The 21,260-nt window shown below is 37.2% G+C and overlaps 1 protein-coding gene and 1 pseudogene across 1 annotated transcript in view; one reads left to right on the top strand and one right to left on the bottom strand.

Annotated features, from left to right (window-relative positions):
- Positions 1 to 21,260, top strand: part of SLC9A2 (solute carrier family 9 member A2) — a 105,378-nt gene that overhangs the window by 62,822 nt on the left and 21,296 nt on the right. The window contains exons 4-5 of the mRNA XM_028516645.2: positions 8,594 to 8,811; positions 9,234 to 9,436. Of these exons, the coding sequence (XP_028372446.1) occupies positions 8,594 to 8,811; positions 9,234 to 9,436 (421 nt within the window). The remainder of the gene's footprint in view (positions 1 to 8,593; positions 8,812 to 9,233; positions 9,437 to 21,260) is intronic.
- Positions 18,824 to 18,920, bottom strand: LOC114501050 (annotated as a pseudogene).

Here is a 21,260-nt window from a genome sequence, read left to right as displayed (position 1 = left end):
TTGTTTAGATTTGCTCTGTAGACTAACAGAAGATCAATAAAGCCTGTATGTTATGGTCTGTATGGGAAATATAATTTATACAGGCCATGAATTCACAATTATGTGAGTCACATATAATTTAGCTTCACAATTTGTCATTAGATATTATATGGTCTGTTAAGAATGCAGGAAACAGCATATGGAATACTTCACAGTTCTTAAAAACATAGTATAAAAATTTTAAAAAGCTACCATAGTAAATGCTACCATAAGCATGTTTCGTTTTATGTAATTCATTTTATAGATTTCTTTTTAAGAGTAGATGGATAAAATGATATAATTTGGGGCCTTTTTCACCAAAGGTTTGTGGTTTGCTTCTTCGGTTTGTCATTTCCAAGCAGCTCTATTCTAGGTTATCTCAAAAAGTTACTTGATTTCTGATGGAGGCAAAAAACAAAAAGCCTGAAGTGGAATTCAATACTCTATTGTAGAAGATGACCAGGGAGAGTTTTAAAGCTCCTTAGTTTCTTCAAATCTCCTCACAAACATTGATACAAGTTATCAAGGAAACCTCAGTTCTTCAGTACAGTGGTGGTAGGACTGGCGGTACCTGAGCTGAAGCCTCAGTGATCAAAGAGAGGGCATCTGGCAGACGGAGCAGTATGACCACAGACTCCAAGGTGAAATGTCTGCCACAGCCCAGGACTGCACTAGAGGGTAGTGAGAAAAGTGAATGCCTAGTTTTGACCTGTGTTGTTCTGTGAGCAGTCAAGAGTCACTTCTCGTTCTAAGCAGAGAAGTGACACAACTGTGCACATGGTCTAGGCTGGAATGCTTCCAAAACTTTTTTACACCATCACACATGAAACTAATAACATTTCCCTAGTATTCTAGGGTAAAAGCCAGAGATCATGACCTCAGCTCCACTGGAAGCCCCAGGACAGAGGAAGCACTGACCGTGTGGTAGGGTAAAAGTGCCTCGGTGATGATTTGGGTAGGAAAGAAATGTGTGAAGATGTCTGTATTCCAGTCCAGGCAACAGAAAACGGGAACCTACACAAAGAAGTAATCAAAATTAAGAGAAGAGAAGGGAATATACATGGCAAAGTATAATTAAATCCACAAAAGTCCTCAAATCTCATGTCATCCCTTATTTTCCTTATCTAATAAAATTTTAAATAAAATGATTGAAGTTTCAGCTCTTTTTCTCATTTATTCTTCCTCACCTGTATCTTCTGTGTCTGCTCCCACTTGCTTTCCTCAAACTTTGATGTATTTAGGAACCACCTGCAAAGTTTCTGTATACAGAATCCCAGGCCCCAGCCAGAGATTCTAATTTCATAGGTCTGAGATGGGGCCCAGGCATTTATATTTGTCCAAGGATTTCTAGTAATAATACCATCCACAACCCATACTTTTAGTCTCACTGCTCTGATATAGTTGCTGGGAACAGTAAAAGCAGTGAGAGTTTTACTTTACTAGAAAGCAGGGACTCTCGCTGCTATTCCCAGTGCTTGTGCTGAATCCTGAAAATATTCTGCATGTTTATCTGGTACTGGGCTGCGCATGCCATATCTTGTACTCAGGTCCCATTGGCAGCTCTCACTTAACACATACCAGTTCTCCAGCTGGAAACTTTTCATTCACCATCAAAGTCTTTGTTCAGTTTTCCATCCTTTCAGGTCCTTGCCCATACCCCCAGCTAGAGTAGTGGGCTCCACGGGCTTCCTGGCACCTTGAGTTTCATTAAACTTTTGGCAATGACTGTGACCCTTTATGTGCTCTCTCTACAAAACCGTGACTTCTTCAGTTTCCAGTAAGTGATCTATAAACATTAGTTTAATTGAATTAAAAGCATATAAAGAAGGAAAAAAAACAAGAGATGTGAAAAATCCATGAAACAGACATAACTACATAAAAATAAAGCATTTGTAATAGTTTGAATTTTAGTCTAATTGTTGATAGTTTAGGAAAGGTTGTTCAGTGTTTATGCTTGGATCTTCCTTTAAAAACAATTTTTTTCTCATCTTTTCCCATGTGTTAAGCTCACTCTTTCTTGGTCATCAGGTTTCCTGGAAGAGGCAATCCTATAAATAGTAAATAGTATAGTAAATTCATGCCTTGAGATAATTAATTTACCTCACATGAGTGATTACTTTATTCTGAGGATGTAAAAAGTACCCTGAATCACCAAAAGACCTGGCTTTAATCAATACAGAGAAAGCTTTTTAATTGTTCTTCTTCACTGCTAATACTTCATACTGATTAGTAGAGTATGCTTTCATATTTGGTGAAGTCTTTATGGAGAAGATACAAATATTATTTGGGATGTATTTTCTTGCAATTGATTCCATAGTTTTAAAGATCACACAGAGATATGGAATGGGAGCAAAAGAACTCTAATTCTAAGCAGTTCAGATTACAGAAAAAGTCTCCTTACATGGGAATAGAAGTTACAGGATTGACCGGTCTTGAAAAAAAAATGATTATGACTTACATACTGAGTTAACTGTGTCATAGCTTCACCTTGTATATGTAAACACAGACAGGATATATATTTTTATCTGCACAACTAGAAATCTGCTGCCATTGCCCACCTATGTACTGATGCTTGATTCCTTTGGTTAAACAGATCATGACCATCTAGATGAAGGGTGTGGCCTATCATTAAACTAGACTCAGCCAGCAGTCATTGTACATTCACTCAGTACCACAACACACAAAGAACCATGCTAAGCATGACTGAACATCAGCTTCTGCTCTCTCAAAGCATCTATCCTGGTAGAAAGAAAGTGAACATCCATAGAAGGCCAGCTACATTGACTGCTAGGGTGGAGTCATAGAATACAATAGAAAAAAAAGTTTTTGTTGGAATTTTTCTATTTGGAAAACAGTCAAATAACAGATCATCTAAATAGAAAGTCTAATCCCCACCTCCCTCCCTGAAACCACCCAAAGACTGTTGAGATAGTAGTAGCTGGCCTGAATTTTTTCTGTGTTGACTTTAGAGTGACAGAGTAATGAAGAAAACTTAAATTGCTAGTGACTGTAAAAGCCACTAATTATAGTGCTTTAGATTTGCCATCTCTAAATTGGTGATAATCACCATACATTTATGTTAAAATGTAATGTGAAGCAAGAAAATAACAAGGCAGAACACACCAGTTAATTCTATACATATTTACACATGTGGCTCCATGGAATGGAACCTAATATCTGTCAAATATGAACATGTTTTGGGATATTATGTGTTCCAGGTGCTGCATTGGATTTTGAAAACAAAATGATAAACCATTGCAGGAAACAAATCGACTCCAAACTCTAGGTTCGTGTCCCTCCAAATCTGTCCTCTACATGTCCTTCTGAGTTCTTTTTCTGAAATACAAATATATCCATACTATACCATCATTCCTGTTAACAATTTATGTATCCATATAGTCATTGATTCAAAACACATTAATGGCATGCCAGACACTATGCTAAGCATTGATGACATTTAATTTTTCTTCATGAAGCTTCCATTGAGCTAAGAAAATATATATCAGTTATGTGATCAAAGATACAATCTCCCATTTTCCCCCCAGCCTATAGAATAAAGTTTAAATTCCTAAACATAACATGTAAAAGTGTCTTTCTTATTATCTGGCCCATAAACTTTTTTATCCTCACCTCCTCTCCTCCAGCCAACACAGTCATTCCACAGTTCCCCAAATATTCCAATCTTTTTTTTTTTCATTTCTTTCATGTCTTTGCATGTGGCCTCTTCTTTTCTTCAACTTACTTCCCTTTTTTACCTGCTTGGTGAATTCTTTACTTATCCAGGAAGATTTTGCCCAAATGCACCCCTGCTTTTTGTGACAGAAGTAGTGGTTTCCTTTCCTGCAGTCCCAAAGCATCTGCCATTTCCCATTTGTAGTACTTGCAGTGTGTTGCAATGATCTCTTATGATTTGTTCTCCTCTTAGACTGTGAACTCTTGAAAGGAGAAGCTTCATCTTATCTGCTTTCATCTTCACTGACTCCAGCACAGAACCTGACCCAGAGTAGATCCTAAGAAAGTGTTGATTGATACTAAATTGTTATTTACAATCATATTAACTAAATATGGAGATTGGGAAAGAGAGACATGCATGGAAGGGGAAGGGAAAATGATTCAATGATGCAAGCTAATAAGAGTAAGGTCATATTGGGAATACTGAATGCCAATAGTTTTATGTTTGAAGGATCTTTAGAGTTAAGAAATTCAACTAAAATTTTCTAAAATGGAATAAGTCTATTTAGATTATTATTCTGTTTATACTATCAGAAAGAAGGTGAGAGACTGTGGACTTTAGGAATGAAATCTCATGTGTTTACATGATGGAGAAAGAAACATACCTCTTTGTCATGCACAGTACTACTATGGCATGCTGTGACATGACCTTGTACCCAAGGACATTCTGGCCACATACTTCAAACCCAGTAAGGCTGTGGACAGACACCAGCCTGCACCCTTCCCCAGCACTACACATTTCTTGTGCTTTAGAAAAATTAAGGTGACTCATATTTGTGGTGACATTTAAGATTATCAGCTATAGATGATCCATGAAGGGAACAGAGAATGTTTTATTTTTCTCTATTCCTGGGAGACTATTTGTATTTGCCCCCCTAAATGGAAGGAGACTACCTTATTTGTACTTAAGATTTTACTGAAGGGAGGTGGTTTGACTTCATGTCTTTGCAATGAAAACTCCTCCTGACCTTTTCTTGAGAAACCATGTTCATGTGCTGCACATGACGGACCAAAACAGGGATGTTTGGAACATTTGTCCCCAGCCTGCATGATGCATCCATGTCATAGACATGCCCACACTTCCTGAACAGGGCACACCCAGTGCTAAAGCCTCTGGAACCTAGAGGATGTTCTTCTCCCTCCTGTATTTCACCTGTGCTGGAAGGAAGCAGAATTAAGTTACAGTGAGGTGTCTGGCAGACATGAGAATCTTTTCTGGTGTCATGTTAAGGACACAAAGCAATGGAAAGATCCTGTGGACACTCATGTAAAATTTATTTTTTTATTCTTAGACCAAAGCTGATTTTTTCAATCATTTCAGAATAGAAATTTCTGTTAAATTTTCACATAGTGAACTGAAGATTACTCTTTGCCTGGTTCACATTTTGCTCAGCGACTGAAGTGAACATGATCTCAGAATGAAATGTTTAGGACATTCACAAAAACAATATTCTTCATCCATTTAAAATCACTTTTTGAAGAATAAACAAAAAATCTAAAGTCAAGAGGGAGAGAATAAAGTAAGTTGGCATGAGAAATGTAGGAGTTTCAATTCTCCAGCTCATACTTTATTTTTAAAAAAATGAAAGTGATTGAGCCCTGGCTGGCATAGCTCAGTGGATTGAGCGTGGTCTGCGAACCTAAGTGTCGCAGGTTTGATTCCCAGTCAGGGTACATGCTGGGTTGCAGGCCACGGCCCCCAGCAACCGCACATTGATGTTTCTCTCTCTCTCTCTATCTCCCTCCTTTCCCTCTCTAAAAATAAATAAATAAAATCTTAAAAAAGATAAAAAAAATAAAAAATAAAAGTGATTGGAAAAAGCTGGGTAGTGGATATTTTAGTGTTTATTATTTTCCACTCTGTCCCTAAGTTTAATGCTTTAGAAATGAAGCATTAAAATGAATTGGAATGCCATAAAATGAATTGGAAGCATTTTTTAGCATAAGATTAGAGAATTTCAAGAAGTAATATGGACATTATAATTGTTTTTGTTATAAATTTTCAACTTGGCCACATTTCAGAAAGGCTTGTTAGTTTGTTTGGCTGTGTATGTCTTTTGTTTATAAAATGTTATGATTAAGATTCTTAATTAATTTTGGCTCTTGCCCTCATTATTTTGTATTGGATTAATATTGGATTTTGAAGTCTAGTTTAAGAAAAATTAACCCCAAATAATGTAGTTAGCCAATGGTTTATTTTTGGGTGGGGCTAGCAAGGTGCTGCCTCCCCTTGCAGGCTCACTCAGAGACTTTCCACTCCTTTCAGTCTCTGTTGTCAGTGTGACAGAGCTCCTGTTCATTTCTGTCACCAAGCATATGTGACCAGCTCTGGTCACACCTATCTAGAGGCCTACACTTGGTTGTGGCCACTACTGCAAGGGAGGTGAATGCCAGCAATAGTCTGGTAAGCTGAATAATGTCTCCCAAAGGTTCTCATCTTCAAAATCCATGAATACGTATCTTATTTGGCAAGAGGGACTTCAACAATGTGATTAAGTTAGTATCTTGAGATAGGGATGTGACACTGGATTATCCAGTGGGCTTGATGACATCACAAGGATACTGATGAGAGGAAGGCAGAGGGTCTGAGTTAGAGAAGGACATGTGAACAGAAAGGCAGAGGTCAGAGTGATGCAACCATAAGCTAAGGATCATGAGCAGCCTCCAGAAACTAGAAAAGGCAAGGAGCACATTCTCTCCCAGAGCCTCCAGACAGAATACAGCCCTGTTGGAACCTAGATTTTGGACCAGTGAAAGTGATTTTAGACTCCTGACCTCTACAATTGTAAGATGATAAATTTGTGTTGTAGCAATCACTAAGTTCTTGATAATTTTTTATAGCAACCATAGGAGACTAATACAAACTGTCTTGTGATTGAGAGAGGAGCAAGTGCCTTGGCAGTGAAGGAAGACCTTTCTCACCTCAGAGATAATCAGGTCCGTGCAAAGCTTGGAAAGAGCAAGGGGTAATTAATAGTGTTGGCTTTAAGTCAGACCCCCTGGGTTAAAATCTGGGCACTGCCATGTATTAGCAGTATAATCTGGAATACGTGGACCTCTGTCTGCCTTTGTTCTCTCATCTGTAAAATGAGAATGATAATAGCATTTGACTCAGTGGCTTCTTATGAGATGTAACTGATGCAATTCATGCTGTTTGCACAGGTCCTGGCACAGACAGAGTAAAGGTGCCATAAACACTGACTGTTATTATATAAGCCCTCAGCTATTCACAAGCTTTACTATGTGTTTATGGTGGCCAAATTTCATTAGCCTATTTAATAAGGCACTCTTTCTTTTGAGAACAACATGAATTTTGTATTCCTCATGCATATAAATCTAGAACAAATACATGCTTATTCTAGGGGCAATAGCATTGTGGCTAAATACATAGTCTTGGCTTGGTGGGATTTTTTTTGTTTTAATATGGGGAACAAAAATATACATTTCTTCTATATAAGGAACAGATTTGTTCCTTGCAATGAAATATGTTCATGGTTACCTCTTTAAGCCTTAACTCAAGGAATCTTTAAGCTTTCATTCTTCTGCCTATCCTGTGCTCACAATGAGGAGGCTTTTCCTAAAACATCAGAAATTGTCTCAGAAGGACTTTGTGCAGTGGTTGGGCATGAGAATACATGTAGGGTCATTATAACTCTAAAGATGTAAGAATGTAGAAAACTTCATAGATCTTGACCAGCAATTGATTTATGACATGGTCCTCTCTCAGTGGATGGGGGAGTTGACTCACAAAAGTGCCCTCCCCTTTCATTCTACAGTGCCCTCTGATAATTAAGTATTTTTGGTACTTTATATTAATTATCTCTCTTCAAATGTGACCCAGCATAAGCTATCATCCAGCTCATACTATATTTCCCTCTATAGGTGGCATTTGAGTTGGTCAAGTGTATCATTCCAGGCAGAGAAGTGTACAGTGAGGTGAGAAGATAGAAAAGAATAGGGCACATTTGGGAAATTACAGACTGTTGAGGCATATAGCATGTGCTGGGTGGAGAGTGGGTAGGAGGTGAAACTGGAATTGTCCACCAAGAAAAATGTGAAGAGCTTCAGAAGCCCCACTTAGGAGCTGATCTCAGAGCCCTTCCTTTATTAGAGTATGCAAATGTGTTATATTAAAATAGACATAATATGGTCCCAGAGTTTTGGAAAAACTGGGGAGAACACGCTGAAGAGTTTCTTTCCTTTAGGAATTCTCAGAGCCTAGTGACACATTTAAAATTTCTTAGAAGTAGATACAGTAGATAAGCAGAAATGCAACCCAGAACTAAGGCATCAGGAGAGAGAGAGAGAGAGAGAGAGAGAGAGAGAGAGATCAAGTGATACTCAAGATGAGGGATAGAAAACAAGTGGTGACCAATTTGATGTTGGAGTGTGGTGCTGAGGAGGTGTGGCAGGGGAGAGAAGTTCAATGCAACCTCAGTTTCAAGTTGAGGATTTTATTTAGGCACTAGAGGAATAGAAAAGATGAAACTGGTTTACAGGAAGGTAATAGGTTTTGACTTTATTATGGACTTGCATTCTTTATGGTGCTGACAGGATAACTCTTGGTGCCAGTGTTCACAGACCTTTGGTAATGTGGAGCTGGAGTAAGGAGAGCTGTGGGGAAAGCAGGGTGAAAGCAAGTACTTCAAACCATCAGCATTGATGAATACCTCCAGAGACAGTAGGGTTTACAGGGATGTAAATCATATTCACTTATAAAAAAATCAGTTGATAATGTTGTGGTCATTGAGAAGGGTGAACCATATTTAGTTCTTAAGTGCTGACTCATATTCTGATTAGAATCATTGTCATGTTTAAATAGAAGCTGTATCTTTTCTTGCAGAATCACTGCTTGTGCAATGACTATGAACAAATATGTGGAGGAAAATGTATCTCAAAAATCTTACACGACCATCAAGTATTTCATGAAGATGCTGAGCAGTGTCAGCGAGACCCTGATCTTCATCTTCATGGGCGTATCCACTGTTGGGAAGAACCATGAGTGGAACTGGGCCTTTGTCTGCTTCACCCTGGCCTTCTGTCTGATCTGGCGTGCACTGGGTAATGAGTGCATTGCTCCAAATGAACATTCATTGGCTTACTGAAAGAACTGGGTTTTCTTCTTGTCACCTCTCACCTTTGTTGCTGCTTCATCTTCCTGGGCTTCCTTTCTTTTTTATTTTCATCATCTTCATTCTCTTCTCCCTCTTCCTGATCTATTTTTTTCTTCCTCAAACATTTTTTCATGCCTTTGTTATAAGTCACATTAACCTTTATTGAATCCTCTGAGTACACATTTTTAAAACATTGCCTTTTACCCAACAGCCTAGTAGTACAAGTAAGGCAGAAGCAAAGGGAGAAATTTTCCTTGGGGCTTATTCTTAAATCCTTCCCATGTTACAAAAGCACAGAAAACTAGTGTTTGTGTTTACACATTATGTCCTCACACAGTCTGTTTTCTTTGGTTCCATTTTCCTTCTCAGGTGTCTTTGTACTAACTCAGGCCATTAACTGGTTCCGGACGATTCCCCTGACCTTTAAGGATCAATTCATCATTGCCTATGGAGGGCTCCGAGGGGCCATCTGCTTTGCACTGGTGTTTCTCCTTCCTGCTGCTGTGTTTCCCAGGAAAAAGCTCTTCATTACGGCTGCAATTGTTGTCATATTCTTTACTGTCTTCATTCTGGTGAGTAGAGTTTTTTCTCCCAGCAAAATCTCTACCTTCACCAGAAGGAAACTGAATCTTTCAGACTATTGTAATAAACTTCTTTTACAGGATGCAACTTTGCAAAAATGTGTTGAAGTTTTAGTACTATGATATTAGGGAAAGTGATGTTTCCTTATGTCACTGGATTGTGCAGGGGCCTGAGAGAGTCCAGCTTGGTCACTTGGCATACACAGAGGATATACTATTCAAGGACACTCAGCTAAGTGATCTAAAGTTACTACTGGAAACTTCTGAACTGCATTTGCTAATCTTTGTCATTTGTCTCACTCTCTGACCTAGTACATGTACTCACTAAATGCTAGTTGTGTGATGAACTTTCAACAGGTTTTTGACATGAGTTGACTGCTAAACAGTGTGTTCTTTGGAAGAAGGGATGGGTCAATACAAACTTAATGTTGGGTGAACAAATTATGGTAGGCAGAACATGGGCCTGTGTCAGGATTCTGACTTAGTAAGTTCATTGGTCTCTTTAAGTTAGTAAGCCAGCCCTTAGGAGATTATATTTTGTGGATATTCACTTAATAAACATGTCTTGGACTCCTTCTATCTGCCAGACAGTGCTTTAGCAGCTTAGGACCCAGGAGTGAACTAACACAGAAATAGCCCTGTCCCTGCAAAGCTTACATTCCAGAGAGGATGGCCGATACTGGACAGTAAACATAATAACTAAATAAATTAGGTAGTGTGGTAGGAGGTGAAAGATACTTTATAAGAAGAAGTCAGGTATGGTGGGACTGGAGTAGTGAGGAAAATTAGGATTTCAAATAGAATTGCTATGGAAGGCAACAATGAAAAAAAATAACACTTGAGCAAAGGCTCGTTTCCAGCTCAGCAGGAAACAGCTGAGCTGAAGAATATTCCAGGCATATGGGACTAATGGACAGAGGTCTGCAAGCATGATGCTCTTGGCCAGTGTGGCTAGAGGGAAGTGGAGTGAAGTTAAGTGAGGAAGATTCTGGAGTCCTAAGTCCTGTCGGGACTTCAGCTCTTCTCTAAGGGAAATGGGAGCCATCAGAAGGTTTGTGTAGAAGCATGATGTGTTTGAGTTACTTTTTTTTAATAAATGTTTTGGGGTGATATTGGTTAATAAGTTCATATAGGTTTCAAGTGTACATTTCTATGATACATGATCTGTACATTATATTGTGTGCCTGCCATCCAAAGTCAAATCATCTTCTATTACCACATATATTTTCCCTCTTAACCCTTTACTATCCATACTAAGCCCTTCCTTCTCAAAACCATCATACTGTTGTCTGTTGTTTATGAGTTTAAGTTTTATATTCTACCTATGAGTGAAATCATATGGTTATTAGCTTTTTCTCACTGACATGTCACTCAACATAATATTCTCAGGGTCCAACCATGTTGTTGCAAATGGCACTATTTCATCTTTACTTATGGCTAAGTACTATTACTTAGTGTGTGTGTACGCCATCTTCTTTATCCATTCCTCTATTGAAAGACTCTTTGGTTGTATCCATGTCTTGGCCACTGTGAATAATGCTGCAATAAACATAAGGGTACATATATCTTTGAAAATAAATGTTTTCTAGTTTTGGGGGGTAGATACCCAGAATAGGGGTTGCTGGGTCAAATGGTAACTCTATTCTTATTTTTGAGAAACTGCCATAGTATTTACCATAGTGTCTGTGCCAGTGTATATTCCTACCAGCACTGAACAGAAACCTTTTTTTCCACAACCTCTCCAATTCTTGTTATTACCAGTCTTGTTGATAATAGCCATCCTAATAGATGTGAGTGGTATCTCATTGTAGTTTTAACTTACATTTCTCTAATATCCAGTGAAGTTGAACATCATATCTGTTGGCCATTTGTGTGTCTTCTTGGAAGAGTTACCTGTTTAGGTCTTCTGCCCATATTTAACTGGATTGTTCTTTTTTTGGGGGGGGGGTGTTGAATTGTATGAGATGTTAACATGTTTTGGATATTAACCCCTTGTCAGAACTGTTGTTTGTAAATATAATTTCCCATTTGGTTGTTTACCTTTTGTTTTGTTGTTGATTTCTTTTGTTGTACAGAAGGTATTTAGTTTGATATATTGCCATACATTTATTTTTGCCTTTACTTTCTTTGCCTTTGAGGTCAAATCATAAAATTTTTCTCTAAGGCCAAAATCCATAAGTTTAGTACTGATGTTTTCTTCTATGTAATTTGTTGTTTCAGGTTGTATATTTATGTGTTTGTTCCATTTTGAATTAATTCTTGTACATTGGGACAAACTGTAATGTAGTTTCATTCCTTTGCACGTGACTTTCCAATTTCCCCAACACCATTTATTGAAAAGTTTTTCTTTCTCCATTGTGTGTTTTTGGCCCTTTTGTCAAAAATTATTTGCCCATATACATGTGGTTTTATTTCTGGGCTCTCAATTCTGTTCCATGGGTCAGTTTGTCTCTTTTTCTGCCAATACAATGTTGTTTTGACTACCATAGTTCTGTAGTATAATTTGAAGTCAGGTAGTGTGATACCTCTAGCTTTGTTCCTTTTTCTCAGAATTTCTTTGGCTACTTGGGGTCTTTTTGTGGTTCCACACAAATTTGATTATTTTTGTTCCATTTCTTTAAAAAATTGCATTGGGATTTTGATGGGGACTGCAGTAAATCTGTATATTATTTTCAGTAACATGGCCATTTTAACTATGTTGATTCTTCTAATCCATGAACATGGAAAAGACATTTCATCATGTCTTTTTCAGTAACTTTAAATAGTGCTTTGTAGTTTTCAGTATACAGGTTCTTCACATCCTTGTTAAGTTTACTTCTAAGTACTTTGTTCTTTTTGTTGCAATTGTAAAAGGAACTGCTCTTTTTTTCATTTTTTTCTTAAGTCTCATTGTTACTGTATAGGAAAGCAGTGAATTTCTGTACATTGATTTTGTATCCTGCCACTTTACTGTATTTATTGTTTCTAATAGTTTTTTGTTGGAATCCTTAGGGTTTTCTATACAAAGAATCAAGTCATCTGCAAAAAGTGACACTTATACTTCTTCCTTCCCAGTTTGGATGCCCTGTATTTTGTCCTCTTGTCTGGTTTATCTGGCTAGTACTTCCAGAACTATGTTCAATAAGAGTGGTGAGAGTAGGTATCCTTGTCCTGTTCAGATTGCAGAGGACTTAGTTTATAAAAAGATTGCCCTGGCCACTGTGAGAACAGATTGTTAAATGAAGGGAAGAAATGGGAAATGCAGTGTGGAGGCCAGTGCTGCCATCAAACAAGACCAGTGTGATTGCCAGTCACACAGGTGATGAGATGGGGGTGAGAGTCTCGAATGCATTCTGAAGTTGAAACCTGCAGAATCTCCTAATGAGTTAGACATGGGGTATGAAGGAGAGAGCAGTCATGGTGGACTCCAGGTTTTGGATCTAAGCAGCTAGAAAGACAGACCTGCCCTCCAGTGATGATGGAAAGGCAGTGGGTCAAGAAGGTAATAGTGGGAGGTTGGTAGGTGAATAATAAGCACACTGGATTAAGGATGGCTATTAGACCTGGAAGTGGAAATAATACATTATAGGATACTATGAGTCTGAGCTTCAGGAAAGAGCTCAATCATCAGCAGCGAGCTGATATTTGAAGCCATGATACTGAAAGTAATTGCCAAGAGAGTGGAAATATATACATCAGTGAAACCAAAAGAGTGGACCAGGAGCTGAACTCTGGAGAAGCCTGTCTTAGGACACTGAGGAGGAGAGAAAAGCAACCAAGGAGATTCTAGAGAGGGATAAGTGACAGATAAGGAAAAACAGGAGATGTTTTATTTTATTTAAAAAATTGTTTGCCATTTAGTTCCACAATGCTTCCTAGGTGCCTGACTTAGACCTAAACACCTTTCACATTAACTTGTTTAATCCTCATAACAATCTATGGCACAGAACTCAAGGAGGAGTCACCCATTTTACAAATGAGGGAACTGAAACACTGAAACTGAGGTTAAGTACTTTTCCCAAGTTTACATAGCCCATAAAAGGTACAACGGAGTCAAAATCAGTTTGGTCTTAACTCTAAATAAAGTCCCAGTAGAATGCAAAGTATATGTTAAGTGCTCAATATTGCAACTCACTGAGCTTATTCTCCAACTTTTTAGTCAATTTTCCAAAAAGCACTTCAACTCTTTATTCATTCATACCTCCCAACACTGAGGACAATGGGTTGTCTTCTCCAAGTAATCCTGGAGAAGGATGCCTTGGGAGACCCTCTCCTAAGTTAAGCAATGACCACTTTTTGTTATTGTCTTTGTAATCAGCACTTTTGTGATGCCAGCACCACCCATCAGTGATCACTTCCTTGTGGGAGGCACTTGGACAAGGGCTTTCTTGTAGGCATGATCTCATTTCATCCTCAAAATGAACCCTTGAGAAAGAGACCAGTGAAGCTCAAAGAGAGAAAACAGAATGACCCGATGACACACACTAGTAAGTGACAGCAGCTAAAGTTGAGCCTAGGACTCTGACTCTCTAGACAAGATTTGGACTATTGAGCTACATTGTCTTCACTAGCAGAAGACATTATTTACCAGGTTATGGTTCATAACATTTCCAGTTAGAGTCATAAATACTAGATTTGGTTCAAATATCTAATGTTGGTTTGAGTTTCCTTCTTATACTCAAGGAGACACCTGAGTGTAGAAGAGAGCAAATTTCTTTTCCTTCATCTCTTTACTGTGGTATTTACAGGATCCTTGTAAGTCATTCATTTTGCTACTCTCACACTTTGCCTGAGGCAAATTTTTGAAGTGAATTCATTTTGCTTTGAACATTTTCATCTGTAAGGAGCATCACAGGGCATCCTGCCTGAGGGGAAAGTAAGGTAGGGGTGAGTGACTCATTGCCTCTCATAGGCTGGCTGCCCTTTCCTACCACCCACAGTGAGCTCTGCCAAAGTTTAGTCATGCTCATACTCCTCACCATGCTCTCATAATTAGTGCCAAATACAATAATAAAGTCATGTCAGTCTAGTGCAACTAGGTACCAGGTCTTCTGAAGCTAAATATATCAGCGGTTACTATCTACACAAGTGCTTCTCAGAGATCTGCAGTTAAAAACCAGCCCCCTCCATACAATATCAGGGCATGTGCATTTGTAAAATATGATAAAATGACCTAATAGGGAAATATAATTCAGGAGAAGACATACAAATTCAAGCTTATCTTTTTTCAGTTATTAGATTCAACAGACATAAAATTACATTTCTACAATGAGAACAAACATAGCACAGGAAAAAGAGGAAAGTATTACAAAAAAGTATACTATTGTTCATTGAATGTATGTAGGTGATTAATATAGAGTATCATTATTGCACACTTAATATTTTGACTTTTGGGAATTGTAAGTCAGCTGAAAGATATTAGTGAAGTCCCACATTCTTCTTATTCCTCATATTCAAAGCCTGCAAACCACTTCACTTTGAATGAATATTTGCATCAATATTTAACTTTGATTAACACAATTTTTAATATACAAATGAAAAAAAGCAGAGGTAACAAACAGACTAGTTTATATATATTGGCTACATTTGGTATTGTAAACATATCAATAGATACAGTGATAGAGATATATGGGGGTCAGAATTTGAAGTGCAAGCATAGCCCCATGACCAGTATTCTCTGGCAAAATTTTTTGATGCCCATGAGGAAGAAGAATTATTGTAGTCCTACAGCTACTTCTATCTTCTCTTCTCTTAACTGTTATCAACCCCACTCTCCTGTTTGCAAATATTACAGATGAGTGAATATTGTTTGGTACCTTGACTCTGACCACTTTCTCTCCCTTCTATTCTCCTACCCACCCCTGGCTTTTAAGAGACTATGAACACACACATGCACAACACACACAGGCATACAGTTTCTCTTCAGAAAAGATCTTTTTTCCTGAATACATCAGTAATTAAGAAACTCAGGAAAGAAGCCTGGAAGGAGATATTTAATTGGTTAAAACATGGTGGAAATAATTAGTTATAGTCATAAAATTCTATCTTTTGTTTAAGAACTATGCATTCTTCAAACAACAATTTTTAAATTACCTTTCCCCTTATTTCAACAGTTCTTATATGATGAACTCTTCCATCCAGATAGTGTTGAGTTAGCACTATCTTCTAAAATAGAATTCCATGTAGCATGTGGTTTATTATTTAATACTAAGATTTCAAATGAGAATTTTAACATTTCTGGAATTACATTGATAATTAGAAAGTAGCTTCTTTATGAAGCATATTAATGTTATCAGATTACAGCTTTCCCTGTGGAATATTGAATGGGTGAACAAGTCTGATTCCTTGGATATGTAAATTCATTTGCTTCTAAATAACAGGTAATGTTATATAAAATATAAGTTGTCTCTCTTGTTTTCAAATTATGTTCAACATCAGGGATAGGTAGAGTCCACTGTTAACACAAAGGTTGGAGTAAGGTTCTGCATTGGTAGTTTGGTCCAGCTCCTAGCAGCCTCTATGAAACTCAGTTTACTTAGCTCTAAGATCTGGACAATGATATCTCCTCCCAGGTAATAGAGAGGAAGCATGTACAGATAAACACAGTAGCTGATGCAAGGCACTAACCTGATGGTTTAACTGGATGACTTTTCATGTTTAATTATAACATTAAGTAAAATAATAATGAAAGAAAAACTTATCTTTCAATGTAACTTTCTTTGAAAGGAAAAAATGATTAGAGCACAACAGTTATTATTTAATTAATTCCTATGATTATTTAGTGGATCTTCAGAATTCTGGACATCCACTCAGTGGTCGTCTGGAAGTTCATCAAGTAGCAAGTCTGGCTGGAATTCCAGAGGCAGCAGTTTCTTATTGCCTCCATGGCATATTAGTATTGTATTTACTGTTATGTTGTTCAGAGCAGTGAAGCATCTGGGATTTCACCTTTCTTGCAGGTTAACAAGTTAGCCTGTTAAATTTGTGTGGATGTTTGCAATAGACACCTGACTGCTGTGTCAGAGACAAAAGAGTTTATTACTCATGGTAGAATTATTCATGTTGGCTTGTGTCAGTTTTCCACATCCCAAGTCTCTGTGGGGTGACACCAAGGGCCTGTGGTGAATGTCTACACGTACAGTGGGCTGTCAGGAGACAGACACTGAGCTTGAGGTCCATCACTCTTTGTCTTCAGTATAACATTACCTCATCTCTCAAGTCAGCTTCTTGCAAATGCAGCTTTGAAAATGGCTTAGAAATGTGTGGGACACTCATGACCTGTGGTGGGGTGGCCCTCCCTGATATCAAACACATCTTTGCTGACCTAGCCTCTCACAATGGAAGTTATGATGTTCACTATTTTATAGACATTAAGTGAACCTTCAAATAAGCCTTGATCTGTTAAATAAATTGTCATATGTTTTATAATTCATAAAAGGGAGGACCTCAAAATACTGGAATTTATTTATAAAAAACGTATATTTATTCTTACATGTTTAAACTTTACTTACCTTCAAATTACTCTCTATTTGATGCAGTACACCTATTGAGACATTTTTCTCCACTGCTCAAAACAGTTTTTAAATTCATCAGTTTTGATGCCTTTTAGTGCTTCTGCTGTCTTTTGTTTCACAAAAATTGGCAAAACATTTCATTTTGAGGATTTTTTTCATCCAGGTAAACAAAAAAAGCTGGCTGGGGTGAGATAAGGTGACTAGAGAGGATGGAACATGGGGATCATGCCTTTTTGTCAAAACTGCTAAACACTCAGAACAGGTGGGCAGGTGCTCTCCTGAATCACCCATCACAAAATGGGCAAATGCATTGAAAGAGTCTTCAAAAAAAATTTCACTGAAGACAAATGCAGCCTCTCACAACAATGCCAGCTGGTATACTGATACAGATGGGTTTCTAGGACACTAACCTAGCAGGGCAAGACTTTAGTGCAAGGGGCCCTCCCTTCAAAAGATAATTTTTGCTTTTGGGGGGGTCCTCCCTCATAGGTAATATAATAATGACACATTCCTATATTTCATTCACATGTACCATTACTACATAAAATCCTATGGAATTCAGAAAACTTTATTCTGGTCCTACAATAAAATGAGTAAGATGATCAGGGTGTTTTTCAAGACAAAAATGTAGGTGAATAATTTAGGATGGGAGAGAAATAACAATAAAAGACAGTACCAAGGATTTTTGACTGAGCAAATAGGTAAAAGAAAGTAACATATAATTTAATACCAAGGGAGTATGGTTTACATTCCAGACATGCATATTTGCTTGTTAGACATCCATGGAGATGTTGAATAGGTGACTGCATATAGGGTCTAGAAAGCCAGAGAGAGATATACAACTCGAGATTCATCAGTGTATAAATGGTTTTTAAAGCGTGAGTCTAGAATAAGCTACTCAGTGTGAGTATAGAAAGAATGTAGAAAAGATGGCATACTGATATTTAGAAATCAAAAAATTATTGAGGAACCAGCGTAGGAAACTGAAAAATATGAATGGTAAAGTGGAAGAAAATTCAGGAGGAGGTTATTCTGAAGTCAAATAAAGAAAGTGTTCAGGAAGGAGAAGGTTCTAGGAACTGCAACACATGCGGCTGGGTGGTCCCGCCAGGTGAGCAGAGAGAGTTGGAGACAGCAAGTTGGTGACAAGGGTGCTGAGTGGCCCTCTTCCTGAGAGCACTCAGAGTCAGAGTGTAAGAAGCAAACCCTGACTGACTGCATTCCAGGGAGTGGGTCAGAGAGAAAGAGGAAACAGGAGACACAGGCAATTCATTGGAGCTCCTGAAGAGGATAGTAACCAGAAAGAATATGTGCCAAAGGAGAGTTTTTGTTTCTGTTTTTAAAAGGTGGGAGACATAGCAACATGTCTAAATACTGATGGTATAGTGCAGAGAAGCACTGATGACACAGTAGGGGATGCATTGTTTAGGGGAGAGTCAGACATGTGACAGCTGATTACTGTGCACTGTAGTAAGTCCTGAAAGAATTCCCAGTGAGACTGGTGTGAGGAATGTGGACACCTATGGGACATTTTTAAAGTGCTCATCAACTTAATAAATACTGTATGTTCAACTGGGCTTATGATCTTTGTGATCAGGTTTGTAAAGTGAGAAAGGCTTATGTAGGCTATCATAAAATAATTTCTTCAAGTTTTCTGAACATTTCCTGCTAAATAAGCAAAGAAATAAAGGCAGTTTCTACCACTTAATTTTTAAAAAAAATAGTTAATTCTAAGAGAAGAAAAAACAAATCAGTATCTTCCAAAAGATCAAGCCAAAGAATGCTCATTACTTAATACAAAAGAAAGCTGTTTTTGTTTGTTGGTTTTAATGGTACTGAGAGCAGAAAGGTGCAGGGCAGTGGAAAGTGGACATGGAACAGGGTAGCAAATAAATCTCATGTTGCTGTCATGCCTGTTCTACATGTTCAGAGAAACTTCTCTAGTAACGAACTATAGAAATGATCCCTGAAAGTATAGTCTTATGCCTGTTGTTAAATGATTCCCTTCCATCAGGTCTTGCTGTGAGGTGTCCTGTTTAAAGCAGAATGAATAGGTGAAATTTTACTTGGGCTTTGCAAATATGTTTTGCAGTAGTTTGATGGAAGTCTAAGTTTTTTCTTTGTTTTAACCTTTTAACCTACATGAATGGGAGTGAGATATTTTTCCAGGCCTTATCAGATTTCTCCCCTGACCTAAATTAGAAATTTTCCAATGTGTCTTTTCAAAGGCATTCTTCCCCCTCCCTCTGTTTCTCTCAACTAAAGACCTGGGCTCCTAGAATATAATATCCGATGTAGGAAAATTAATATGACACTCACAGATGCCATGTACTCTACTTACAAAATAGATGGACTGAGGAAAGAAGGAAAGAAAGAAAGAAGGGGGAGAGAGGAAGTAAAGCAGAACTTATTAAATAATTCCTACTAAGAGTGGTGTGACAACTGTAAATAATTCAGAGAGAGAAGCAGTGCCTACTAATGGGAGCTCTTTAAACAAATACACATCTTTAAAAGACAGTGTTAAAAACAACGGTGGGGGGTCGAGTGCAGGGGGAGGATTGAATGTGGGAGGTGGGGTCTGGGTAGGGTAGGGGAGAGTAATGGGGAAAAATGAGGACAACTGTAGTTGAACAATAATAAAAATTAAAAAATAAAAATAAAAGACAGTGTTAGCAATCCATCGCATAAAATCAATATTTTTTTATTAAATATAAACTAATTACAAGGTATGTTGATGTTTCAGAAAACTTGAGTTGATCTGGACACTACAGGAAGACCACACTTGCTTCCTGTAGTTGATCAGTTTTGCTTTGTTTGTGACAGTGCATTTACTTTTAGATTATCCATGTAGTGGAAGGAATCAGCATAGGGATTGGGACAGGTCCTGTGTCCTATGTTTATTTTTATGTGTATCTTCGTTTATTTTTATGTGCTATATTTACATATGCTGGGGACTCACTTATTATTTCCTAAATGAATGGTGACAGAAAAAAAGAGCACATGAAACAACAGGTTGTATCTTTAGAACACATTATTTAGTTTTAAAAATTACATTGATTTTTTAAATTTTTTTTCCTGGAGTTATTATTGAACTAGTAGCTTTCATAAAGCTCAGTGAACTCAGTGAAATCCATCTTTGTAAACCATGTATTTATACCTATTTTCATTTACATAAGTTATAAATTACAGAATTTGTATTGATTGGAAAACTGTTATTACCTCCTATGTTATTTCAAAGTGGCAGACTTTGAAAGTGACAAAAATGCAATGAAAGGTGGGTCACACCAAATTTGGTCAAAATCATTTCACACTTCAGATGTTAAAGTGAAACTGAAAAATATCCACAGCTGAATTGGTGAAATAAAAGAAATGGTTGCATTTTTAAAAATGTGAGCATGTGTATGTGTCAGTTAATTTGTTTTATCAAAAATATTCTTAAAGACTTAAAGATGTGTGGAAATATAAGATGGAAATCAAATGTATGACAGGGAACATATTTCAACATATGCACTCCCCTCCCCTAAAATCCAATAACCCCTCTTATTCACATATTCTTTATTCCAAGTTGTGGTGGCCATCTATTTACCAGGCAAGAAACTCAGAGATTTTCACTCCTCTCCTCCTCACCTGGCCTATTTTAATGATAGTATAACATAATTTTAAATATATTAGCTGCTAGTTTATTGTGATATTTCTAAATATGCTTTCTCTAAGTTTTCTCTTTCTAATTACTCTTCCAGACTGATTTAGAACTAGTTTCTTACTTTGCCCTCTCAAGGTCTGTTAAAAATCCTTTGGAAGATGTTATTGGAATTGCATTGCATGTACACTGAAATAAAATTCTCATCATAATATTAAGTAATTGGATTTAAGAACTGTATGTGTCATATCTTTTTAGTATCTTTACTAATATATATTTATATTTATTCTATATATATTTATATAGAATATATATATTCCTATTACAAAATGAGAATGAGAGAATATAAGTACACACACATATATATTTAGTATCTATATAATATACTGCTATATATCTAGTGTATTATTTATATACTGGTACATACTATTATATATATTCTGTCTCTACATATATAGACATAGAATTCAATATAAATATAGTTTTCATTGCTATTGTGTAGGTGTTTATCATTTCCTTTTTAATTAGTATATGGGATGGATTTGTGCATGTTGATTTTATTTAGGATCACTTCATTAAACTTTCTTGGTACTTTTAAATGAAAAAGAATTCAGATATTTTAGAACAAAAAAGACATCCATGAGCAACAAATATCTTTTCACTTCATTTTCAATGTCTATTC

The sequence above is a fragment of the Phyllostomus discolor genome, chromosome 6 (genome assembly GCF_004126475.2).
Source record: "Phyllostomus discolor isolate MPI-MPIP mPhyDis1 chromosome 6, mPhyDis1.pri.v3, whole genome shotgun sequence".
Taxonomy (NCBI): domain Eukaryota; kingdom Metazoa; phylum Chordata; class Mammalia; order Chiroptera; family Phyllostomidae; genus Phyllostomus; species Phyllostomus discolor.
Note: the sequence above shows the minus strand (reverse complement) of the source record. Positions and strands in the feature narration are given on the sequence as shown.